The 12,055-nt window shown below is 51.1% G+C and overlaps 1 protein-coding gene across 1 annotated transcript in view; it reads left to right on the top strand.

Moving 5' to 3' along the window:
- Positions 1–8,958, top strand: part of Atp2a3 (ATPase sarcoplasmic/endoplasmic reticulum Ca2+ transporting 3) — a 31,041-nt gene extending 22,083 nt beyond the window's left edge. The window contains exons 18-21 of the mRNA XM_052197650.1: positions 3,879–4,012; positions 4,349–4,466; positions 4,866–4,983; positions 7,594–8,958. Of these exons, the coding sequence (XP_052053610.1) occupies positions 3,879–4,012; positions 4,349–4,466; positions 4,866–4,983; positions 7,594–7,613 (390 nt within the window). The 3' untranslated portion in view covers positions 7,614–8,958. The remainder of the gene's footprint in view (positions 1–3,878; positions 4,013–4,348; positions 4,467–4,865; positions 4,984–7,593) is intronic.
- Positions 8,959–12,055: the final 3,097 nt, after the last annotated feature.

Here is a 12,055-nt window from a genome sequence, read left to right as displayed (position 1 = left end):
GGGGCCATAACTATGCAGAAGGTGTCTTACCTCTACTGCAGAGCCCATCGCTTCCGGCTCACCACAGCACAGAGCATAGCCCCGCCTCCTTCAAAGCCTACTCTTTCTTGTCCTCAGTCAGGGATCAGGTCATCCTTGGTCACTCCAGCACCGCTGGATCCTAGGGTAGCTTTGGACTGTGCCTTCACTTACCATTGTGTCTGTACCCATCCCTTAGAGCAGGAGTTCTCAACCTCCCTAATGCTGTGACCCTTTAATACAGCTCCCATGCTGTGGTGACCCCCCCCCCCCAGCCATAAGACTACGGTCGTTGCTACTTCATAACTATAACTTTGCTACTGTTATGATCTATAATATAAATAGATGATATTCTGATGGTCTTAGGTGGCCCTTTTTTTGGGGGGGGGGGGTTCGAGACAGGGTTTCTCTGTGTAGTCCTGGCTGTCCTGAACTCACTCTGTAGACCAGGCTGGCCTCAAACTCAGAAATCCACCTGCCTCTGCCTCCCAAGTGCTGGGATTAAAGGCATGCACCACCATGCCTTTAATTAGGTGGCCCTTATGAAAGGGTCATTGATGCCTCCCAGGGGAGTCACAACAACCCATGGGTTGAGAACAAAGATCTTTAGAACCTTGCTGCTTTAGAACAGGGATCCCAAGTCCCTAAGGATCTCCTTCCTCTCTTCTGAGATCCAACCCCATAAATGTGTTTACTTCTCTAAGATTCTCACAGGCCCTGTGCAAACCCACAAGGACCACACCAAGGCTGTCTCTCCACACTCATCTCTCCTCCCTCTCATCGCAGATCCACTGTCTGCCTGGCCACTGAAGCTGACACCTGAGAGTCACATTAGACATCTCCTTCAGTCCTCAGTCAGCCTGGTGGCATGTTTTCTTCTCAGCAGTACTTAGGGCCTTCCTTTTCTCATGCAGCCACTTGGTTGGGAAATGTCCATCAAACACTCACTGTGGCTTGGGCACAAATCACTGAGTATGGAAGTGCTAGTCAGAGGGTCTCTGCAAAGAGCAGGTAGTCTGAGGGATGACCCGAGAAGTGGAGACACCTATTCAGGGTGGCAAGTTTTCCAGTGGAGAGTTTAGGCAGACTCTATGTGTGTGTGTCTGTGTGTGTGTGTGTGTGTGTGTGTGTGTGTTGCCACATAAATTTGTTTAAGTGGTACATGTACACATATGTGCAGAGGCCAGAGGTTGACACTGGGTTACTCTCAACCTAATTTTCTTGAGACAGTCTGTCACTGAACCTGGAACTCATAGATTCGTAGATATAGCTAAGCTATTGGTCAGTGAGCCACAGTGAGCCTGTCTCTGCCACCCTTCCAGCCTTGAGTTTCCGGATTCCAAAAGAGGGATCCTTGGAGATACTCCCAAAAGGGAACACTTTGATTCATGACTTTTTTTTTTTTTTTTTTTTTTGGTTTTGGTTTTTTGGTTTTTTGGTTTTTTGGATTTGGTTTTTTCGAGACAGGGTTTCTCTATATAGCCCTAGCTGTCCTGGAACTCACTCTGTAGATCAGGCTGGCCTAGAACTCAGAAATCCGCCTGTCTCTGCCTCCCAGAGTGCTGGGATTACAGGCGTGTGCCACCACCGCCCAGCGATTCATGACTTTTAAAAACGATTTTGTTTGTTTGTTTTTAAGTTTGCATGTAGGGAATATTTTACTTACTTGTATGTTTGTATACCATGTGTCCCTAGTACCTGCAAAAACCAGAAGAGGGAGTCAGATTCCTGGAATTGTAGTTATAGTTATAAGCTGCCATGTGGGTGCTAGGATTCGAACCTAGGGCCTCTGGATGAGCACCCAGTGCTCTTAACTACCAGGGAATCGCTCCAGCCTTCTAGTTCATGACTTCTTAAACTTTTTCTACTTGAAACCCCTTCTCACCCAAGAAATTTGTATATGACCCCAAGCATACAGGTATTAAAATACATATACAAATCAATTACTTATTAATAGTAAATCACAAGGAGATGTATTTTAAAATAATTCTGCCAACTAGGACCTTATTCCCAGCACCTAGGAGGCAGAGGCAGGTGGATTTCTGTGAGTTTGAGACTAGTCTGGTCTACTTAGCAAGTTCCAGGCCAGCCAGAGATACACAGTGAGACCCTATCTCAAACAAAATCAAAAGCAAGCTGGCGAGACAGCTCAGCAGTTCAAAACACTGGCTGCTCTTACAGAGGACCTGGGTTAGATTCTCAGCAAATGTGTAACAACTCAGAACTGTCTGCACCTCCAGTTCCAGGGAAATCTGATAACCTCTGAGGGTACCAGACACTCATGTGGTGCACAGACATACATGCAAGCAAAAGCACCTATACATGTAAAATTATGTGTGTGTATACACACACACACACACACACACACACCAGGGCTATAGAGATAGCTCAGTAGTTAAGAGCACTGGCTACTCTTACAGAGAATCCAGGTTCAATCCCAGCAGCTCATCATTGCCTATGACGCCAGTTCTAGGAGATCTGACACCTTCACACAGACATACATATACCAATGCACATAAAATAAAAATAAATCATTTAAAAATCAAAACCAATAATAATTCTCAGTTCTCTGATATAGATCTAATTTCACCATTAAAGAGAAAAGTGGGGTGCACGCTAATGAGCTGGAGGTGTTTGCTCTCTGTTTTTACATGGTCTAGTGCCCACATCCAGGAAATGCTATTGCTTGGTATCAGGCTAGGGCTCCCACACTGAGTAGCAAAATCCAGACAATCATGCCCACAGGCCAACCTGGTCTACAGATTCCCTCACTGAGACTCTCTCCAGGTGATTCTAAATTGTGTCAAGTCAACAATTAAAAGGAACCACCACACCCATCCTAAGTCATATGGCCCCTTAAAGGATTCAACCCAGTTTCAGTTTCAGGAGCTGGGCTGGGGCTGAGGGCACAGCTCAGTGTAGAGTGTTTGCGCAACTCGCATGGCAATCTGGGTTTGGGTCACGGTGCTCAGTAAACTGAGTGTGGAGATGTCATCTCAGCTTGCAGGAGGGTTTCTAGCCAAGCCATAGTTGTCAATGGTGTTACTCCTGTGCAGCAGTAGGGGCTTATGCACAGAGCCAAGGGTGCCCATCTGTCTCTGGACAGATCTCTCTTGGAGGATTTGTCTCTACAGCACAATGCCTGTTGCTAAGCCCTGGCCTTAAAGATCTCCAGAAGATCTTCAGTTACAGACTTGTAAAAATGGAGTTCTAAACAGGAGACCCAAGTAGACTAACAGTTGTGAATAGTGTGGGAGAGAACAAGTCAGAATCTCTCCCAGATATTCTCAAACATCTTACTGCAGGGGACTTTGAGCGGGCCAGTGAGCAAAAAGAAAGGCCCCTGGAGATGAGGGGTGGGGGTGAGGAGCACTTCTTTTGTGTCACTGACAGTTCGTTAAGTACAGAGGAAGCTTGCGTTAAGTCCAAGCCCTGGCAACCATTCTGTTGTAAGCAGGAGCAGAGAGCCACGTAGGAATGGAACCTTGCATGCGTCAGTGTCAGTTAAAGAGGGTTTTGTCTATTCTAGAGGTTGGTCCTATTTAGGCACAATTGTATTGACTGAACTGCATAATTGCTTCATGTGTTTGTGAGGTCTCTTTTGATCACCTCCCCCGCTTCTGCCTTTCGGAGTGCTGAGAGTCCCAGCCCGGACCCTTCTCCCACCCCTTCCTAGTGCCTTCCCCAGCCTAACTGTGCTGCTCCTGTGATCCACAAATTCCCACCAGGACAGTCACTCTCTGACCCATCCCTCGTAGCGCTGAGCTCACTACTCAAACTCAGTTGTGGGAGGCTTCCCTCTCCTCTCTCCAGCACCTCCGTAACAGCTGTTCCCTTGGACCCTATCACCTTATCCTCAGAGGAACTTCCTGAAGTGCTCTGAAGACAATCCGCTGTTTGCTGGCATCGACTGTGAGGTCTTTGAGTCGCGCTTCCCCACGACCATGGCCTTATCTGTGCTTGTGACCATTGAAATGTGCAACGCCCTCAACAGGTAGGCTGGGCGGAGGAGTCCAAGAGAGACTGGGGTCTAAGGCCAAAAGAGACTGGAACTGGACTGAGGTCTCGGGATCAGAGGCCAATAATAAGTGTGGTGGGGCCAGAATTGGGATTCAGGAAAGCAGGGTCTGGAGATGATGAAATGGGGGTCCAGGACTGAATCTGTGTGACAGAGACGTGGGCCCAAGCCCTGAGATGGACCTCTAGGGTAAATGGGATGTGCAGCAGAAATAGCCACCCTGGCCTACAACCTCGAGAGGTGGTTGCTGAGGTGTGTGGGCCCGCTGTGGCCTGACACCCTATTCTGAGTGGGTCCCTGTGCCTTTCGTAGCGTCTCAGAGAACCAGTCGCTGCTGCGGATGCCACCCTGGCTGAACCCTTGGCTGCTGGGGGCTGTGGTCATGTCCATGGCTCTGCATTTCCTCATCCTTCTGGTGCCACCTCTGCCTGTGAGTTACCGCCATGTCTCCTCCCTCCTTAGCTCCTTGGGTCACAATCATCAAGTAGTCCTTGGACACCAGAGGTCCCAACTGAGTGCTGGGCCTTCTTAGGCCTTGGGCAGGAGCAACAGTAGGGAGAGACGTGTCTAGCCATCATTCCACAGATATTCCCACCTTCAGGGGACAGAGAGGTGGAGCCCTTTTGCTAAGGGGACTGCCTGAGCCCGAGTGGAAGCCAGGGAAGGATTGGGTGGGCAGGGGGATAGCACTTCCTCTGGGAAACCCAGGAGGCAAAGGTGCAAAGGAAGGGCTTCCAAGGACCCACCCATGAAGAGCCCACTGGAGTCCAGGTGAGTGACGCAGGCACACAGCCGGCAGCCTGTAACTGGGCCTCCCTGCCCCCACCAGCTCATTTTCCAGGTGACCCCACTGAGTGGCCGGCAGTGGGGGGTGGTGCTTCAGATGTCTCTGCCTGTCATCCTGCTCGACGAGGCCCTCAAATATCTGTCTAGGCATCACATGGATGGTAAGTGGGAGACTCAGCTCCTTCTGCTTCCTCAGAAGCTCCTTCCAGCCTGCCTCTGCTCCCAAACCCCATCTGCACTGGACATAAGGTACATGGTAGGAGAGCTATTTTTCAGTCATGAAGTGGAGGGTCCTAGTGGCTATGGCCTAAGGACTTGCCGGGAGAGGTGTCTTGCGCTGTAGGAGCCTTGCCTGGGCTTATTGGGAACACTGCTCAGGGCCACACTGCCTCAGCTGCCTCAGTTTGCCATCCCCTCCCCCCACAGCTTTCACTGCCCCCCCCACCTTGCCTTATGCACCCGTATGTGGATGAGATGCTTCAGAAGTCCTGGCCTTGGTCTCTGACCCTCCTGTACTGGCCTGTCTTTATCCAGGTGTTCTTGGGACATTTATGCAGGCTTAGAGTGGGCCTACCACTTCCAGGACCCCATACCACACCGGGTTGGCTTCTTGAGTGTCATTTTAATGGATGGGAACAAAGGGGAGGATTTGTCTTCATCCAGGAGTGTGGACAGTAACAGGGTTAGGTCCAGAGAAGAAAGCTAGCAAGCTAGAGGGAGACCTAGGTTGGGCTCAGAAACTAGCTAAGACCTGCTTTGGGCGTCTGGGACTTTGGGGGCCACTTCTAGCTGGAATGTGACCCCTGATCCAGGAAATAGTGGAGGCTATAAATAAGTCCCATGCCTGTCATTCCATTAAGGCCCCCACACCCGCTCGCTAACCAAATCTACTGAATACTGAAAAAAAAATGGTCTTTTTAAGAAAGGCCCCAATGAGCCTCTCCCTCTTCTCTGGAGAGGTCTGAACAGAGAGTGGCTAGACTCACAGAGCCCATGAACGGGGCTGAGGGCAGCTGAACAGGGTCATTCGGCTCCCTCCATATATGGCTCTTTTGGGCTCACCACTGGTGGACCCCGGGAGAGGCCTGGAAGAAGTGGATATGACATTTGAGCAGCAGAGTTTCATCTCTGGCCAGACAGCACAGGAGAGTCCCCCAGGAAACCCCTCCCTCCACACTCAGGCCCCACACAAACTCCCTCTCGAAGCATGGCCCCCAGAGGCATCTGGAGGATGTTGTGTCTTCCTTGAGAGACAGCCCTCATCCCTGGTGACCACAGCAACCAAGGAGATCAGCACATTTTCTTGAGGAAATTTAAAAATGAAAAATTTGTCCCCATGGCTAAAATTTCTTATTCCCTTGGGGGAGCCCTGTGTCTGGGATACAAACCCACACTGGATTCCTGGGCTTAATAGGAGGGGGGGGATGCTTAGAGGGGGACGGATTAGAGGGCTGCCCCATTGGTGCTAAGGGAAATTACTAGGAGATAGAAGATTCTAGATTAAAGTAGATTACGTACGTAGGGTAGAGGCTGAGGTATCTATAATCCGGCTGGTATCTGTTAGGAGAAGCCCAAAGGACACTGAAATCCCAAAATGCCAAGACAAGGTCCCAGTTATTCTCAGGGAGTGGGGACCACAAAAGGTGTGTAATCATGGGGTGTGTTGGGGGGCGGGTGGAACTGGAAAGAGACTGATGGTGACACTGGAATAGAAGCTGAAGAGATTATGAGGCCTGAGGAAGAAACCAGATCCCAACCCAGGGTGAATTGGCCCCAAGCCACACCCTTACCAACCTTCTTGACCCGAAATGTGACCACCATCATCCTGGAGAAGTTTAATTTGAAAGGGAGTGAGCACAGGTCTTCAGGGAGGACCTGGGCCGGGCACCTGTGCCTGCCCCTGGGGAGTGATGTGTTAGCTGGAAGTCCAGACAGCTCTGCCTTGGGCCGGCAGGCGGCCGAAATCCCTTGGGCCTCCTAAAGCTGGACAGGGCGGGGGTGAGAGAGGGGACCCTTTACGTTCCCAAGCCAGCTCAGTGGCCTTTTAGGGAAGTTTTACTGAGGCCGGACGCCTGTGGTTTCTCTGATTTATGAGGATGTGTCCTGGGGAGAGTTGTGGATGCAGGGTCAGCTCTGGGACTAGGGGTCCTCTCTCTCTCCACTTGGCGCTCTGCAGGTGTGACTGAGTGGCTGTCAGGACTGTAGGCCGGGATGGAGAAGCAGAGAGGGGTGGATCTGGGAGAGTACAAGGTGCAGGGTGGATCCAGAATTCACTTAAGGACATGGGAGCCATGGGAAGGGTGGTAGGGCCCGACGGAGGGGGTTTGTAAGATGCCAGCATCAGGAGGGAGGAGGATAGCAAGACGGACCAGACCGAGGTGGGTCCTCAGCCCCTGTGGGCGGCGAAGGTGAAGGCCAGCTTGAGTGTGTTCAGTTGGAATCAGACCACATGTGGGATGGGGAGGAAGCATGGAGGACCCCCTGCTTATGAATGTAACAGTGATGGGGGTGGCATTCCCCAAACAGAAATAGGAGAGTTGAAGGGACACAGAGCCGCTGGATTCCTGGGTGCTGTGGCTCAGGAGTGCCACTGAGGCTAGAGATAGACCATTAGTAGAAGGTTCTAGACCCTAAAAGGTGGGGGAGGGTAAGAGACTGAAACAGGAGCTGAAGGAAGCAATCTAGAATATCTCACTCCTTGTCTTAATATGATTTCTCGTGTGTGTGTGTGTGTGTGTGTGTGTGTGTGTGTGTGTGTTTTCTTTCTCCAGAAAAAAAGGACCTGAAGTAAATCCTGGGAGCAGAGCGGCGTCTCCAGTGCGGCCCTCAGACAATAGCATCCAGGCATTTGTCCTGTTCCCACCCCTGCCCTCTCACTCAACCACCTGTCTCCTGGACCCTGCTGAACATAACAGTCCCGAAACAGGAACGGCCACCTCTAGATCTGGTCCCAGGTTCCTGTCTCCCATTTCTGTCCCTCCCTACTGCTCTGGCTCAGAAGTTGAGTCCAGGAAGGAAGCTAAGAAGCCAGCGCTGACTGCGGGGCCACCACACATTCCCCTCAGCTCTGCAACCTTTCCCCTGCTTGGATACGGGCGTTTGCCTCTGCCCTGATGGAGGACTCACAGGGGCCTTCTTACTGACTCTGACCTCTTGCTTGGTTTGGGTCTGGAGCCTGGTCAGCTGTGGGTAGGAGGAGTCCGAGGGGACCATCTGGGTCCAGCTGTGAGCACGAGGAGGGGCAGCCTCTTCCACTTGTCTCAGCTTCTACCAAGTCCTCTCCTGCGTCTGTTTATATATGTGCCGGCCCAGGGGGTTGAGGGAGCGCAGACAGGAACATAAGAAGCGGGGCAGGCCTGGACGAGGCCGCCCCTCCCAGGAGTCAGCCTGCGCTGCCTGCCTCAGAGCTATCCCACCTCGAGGCTCACTTGCTCAGGTTGACTTGGGGGTGTCCTAACTTTACTGTCCATGTCCCCGACGCCTGAGACTCCAGGCATCCCTGGGTCCCATGTCAGCTTCTCCTGCCACCCAGCCTGGTGTGACACCATGTCACTTGCTGCAGGGCTGGGTGATTCTAAATCTCCTGGACCCCTGGCATTACTCTTTGCCCCTCTCTTCCTAGCAAACATTTTTGTGTCAGAGAGATGTCACCAGAGAAGTGACTGCACAAGGGACTTCCTCCCCTGCCTTCCCACTGAAAGAAAGCATCTCGTGGGGGCGTCTATGATGAACCTGTACGGCTGTTCTTTGGGGTCTCTTTTTATCCTCTTAATTCTGCTGTTGCTCCTTTGACAAAAGTTAGCTAAATGTCACAGGAAACGGAGTGAGCACCTGTCAGCGTGGCTTAGCTCTTCCTTGAGTGCGTACAATATGATTATTTTATATGTAAATCAAGACTCACAGCACTGTCCTGACCCCCCCTCCATAACAAAACCCCCCTCAGCCTACCTTACAGATAGATGAACTCCATGTTTGGCTGCCCACTCCCCTGCATGCCCTCCCTCCCCTCTGCAGGCTCTGGAGGCACCTCAGAGAGAAATAGAGTTTGGAGGGATTGCTTGGAAGGAGCATAGCCCTGTGCCCACTTGCTGATGGTTTCTGGTGGAGAAATAAAGGCGTATGTCTGGGGGATTGGAGCTGGTAGTGTCTTTTCTGAACCCAGTGGGCCCCTCGTGCTGTGGCTACCGGGGTGGGGGAGGGGGGCAGGACTGCATACCTGGAACTAGCAAAGTTAAAAGTCTGGGATCCTATCCCAAAGCCAAGTCCATCTCTTACTCAAAGATGGAGCTTTGAGGAACACTGGGTTAGACTCTTAAGACCGGAACCACACCGCAATAGGAGAAGCGGGGTGAGCCTGCACCTATTGGAACAGCTGCTACTGCTCCACTGTTGGCAGCTTAAGAGCAGTGCTCAGTAGTTTAATCACATGTTGTATGATTAACATGTCATTGCAGAGGAAAGGAGCTGGGGGTAAGATGAGACAGAGCCAAGCCTGGAGCCTGTATCCCAGGACCCACTTGTCCCTCAGAGTCCCTGGAAAATACCTGCTGGCCATGCTGTAGTTGGTGCCTGTGATCCTCACTAAGGTTTCCCTCTTGCTATATTTCTATCCCCTTAACCCCAGCAATCTATCCCATTTCCAGTCCTGTGCCCACCTCAAAGGTTTCTACCCCTTCCCTAAGATTTTCCTCAGCTCCTGCCACCCAGGCATATCTCTGTGATGGTGCCTCATATAAGCCAGCCTCCTCAGGTGGTCCTGGGAGATAGCCGTGGGAAGGGACTAGCTGTATCTCAGAAGAGAAGGCTCGCTGTGAAGGTTTAGCATCTAATCTTCTACCTAGCTGTTCTGGGATGGAGATGTGGATACCCAGGCCCTGAAACTCAGGGAAGGGGGCAGGACTGACTATATCATCTGCAAAGCCCATTGCAAAATGAAGACCTGGAGCCCCCAAACTTAGTCACTGAGGTGGGCTGGGCTCTAGCTTGTAGCATAAAACAGACAAAACGGCCCAAGGTGTTACTAGGCAGGAATAGAAATTAGCGGCAGAGCACTTTAAGGCCATAGGGTTGTGGGAAGGAAAAAAACCAGAATTCCAGTGCCAAGTACAGGAATTTTCTGGTATGTTACCTAAGTCGTGCATCCATGAAGCTAATTGTGACAGAGGAGATCCTGAGGAACTCCCAAGGATTTATTTTTCCAGTAGAATGGTCACAAGCTATCTCTAAGTTCTCTCAAATATAAACCCTGCACTCCTAGGGTCTTAAATGAGCCCTATGACATGAGCGCAGACAGCATGGACTGACCAATGAGGAGCCTACGGGCCAATCTCTCTGGCTTTCATCATAATGATAGGTTGCAGAGATGAGATAGTCTTAAACCTAAGGGAACTTGCAGAAGAGGTGTGTGGCCCCAGCTTCCCCAGCAACTTCTGGGGCATGGTGGCCTGGTCCATTTTGCCTCCACCCCGACCGGGCCCTGCCCAAATCTCTGTCCAGAACACAGCGTGGATCCCCAGCCCAAGGCAAAGCAGCCAAGGTAAACAGAGAGGTTTCCTCACCTCACCCAGGAGGGAATTCCCAGGCAATCCTGGCATACTCCTTTCTGCCTCCAAGGTGGCAGCTGCCAAGATGCCCTGGGTCTCCTCGCTTTCCTGGGAGCCGAGATGCTGTGCACTCTGGGCCCCCTCTGCAAGGGGAGGGGGCAGACTGGGGCTGTGTTGTGAGACATAGATGATCAAAATGGAAGGCAGAAGCAAGAAAGGAACACGGGCATCCTGAGACCTGATCCCAAAGAATGGAATTCTGGCAACCAACAGGCTGTTGCCCGTTACAGGACTGCAGTGCAGTCATCTTTTTCTTTTCTTTTTTCTTTTCTTTTCTTTTCTCTTCTTTTGTTTGTTTTGTTTTGTTTTGTTTTGAGACAGAGTTTCTCTGTGTAGCCCTGGCTGTCCTGGAACTCACTCTGTAGTCCAGGCTGGCCTCGAACTCAGAAATCTGCCTGCCTCTGCCTCCCAGAGTGCTGGGATTACAGGCGTGCGCCGCCACCGCCACCACCCAGCTATGCAGTCATCTTCAGATGGATGAACCACCCGTGATATCTTTGTAGGACAGAAAATCTTTAGCAACAAAGAAGTGTAAATTATCAACACATACAGCTACATAGACAGCTTCAAATCATCATAAGTCAACCATGGCAGTGCACTAAAGAGGTTGGGGCAGGAGAGTTGCAGCAAAGGTCTGGGCCATCCTGGGCTACCCTTCTGTCTCAAAGAAAGAAATCATCGTGTTCGTTGAAAGAATCCAGATACCAGTAGAGCTCATCCTGTGTGCTTGCACCTCCCTGGAGTTCCACAAAAGGCAGGATAAATATAAATGACAGCAGATCAGTGATTGCTAGGGCCTAGGTACTGGGGAAAGAGTGACTGCAAAGAGGCAGGAGGAACTAGGTGTGATGGCCCAGGCCTTTAATCCCAGCAGAGGTGGCAGATCTCTGAGTGTGAGGCTAGCTAGGTCTATAGGGTGAGTTCCAGAACTGAGAGACCCTATCTAGAAAACCCAAAGTGTGAGGGGTCAGGAAGAACCCTTCTAGAAAAGTGGGCCAGAAAGCAGCACATGTATTTGTCAGAATTCATCGAACTGTCAAAAGTGGGAGTTTAAAAGGTGAATTCCGCTTGAACGTAGTTGGATTTAAAAGAAAGGAGCTCGAGGCCCAGCTTGCCTGGCATGTGCAACACCTGGGGCTCGATCTCCAGCTCTGTATAAACTGGACATCGTGGTACTTGTCATAATCCCAGTGTCTTAGTCAGGGTTTCTGTTCCTGCAAACATCATGACCAAGAAGCAAGTCGGGGAAGAAAGGGTTTATTTAGCTTATACTTCCACGTTGCAGTTCATCACCAAAGGAAGTCAGGAGTGGAACTCAAGCAGGTCAGGAAGCAGGAGCTGATGCAGAGGCCATGGAGGGATGTTCCTTACTGGCTTGCTTCCCCTGGTTTGCTCAGCCTGCTCTCTTATAGAACCCAAGACTACCAGCCCAGAGATGGCACCACCCACAAGGGGCCCTCCCTCCTTGATCACTAATTGAGAAAATGCCCCACAGCTGGATCTCACGGAGGCATTTCCTCACCTGAAGCTCCTGTCTCTGTGACAACTCCAGCTTGTGTCAGGTTGACACACAAACCCAGCCAGTGCACCCAGCAAAATGGAGGCAGAAGGATCCAAAGTTCAAGGTCAC

The sequence above is a fragment of the Apodemus sylvaticus genome, chromosome 10 (genome assembly GCF_947179515.1).
Source record: "Apodemus sylvaticus chromosome 10, mApoSyl1.1, whole genome shotgun sequence".
Lineage (NCBI taxonomy): Eukaryota > Metazoa > Chordata > Mammalia > Rodentia > Muridae > Apodemus > Apodemus sylvaticus.
The sequence above is the reverse complement of the archived record's forward strand: the minus strand, read 5'-3'. Positions and strand labels throughout refer to the sequence as shown.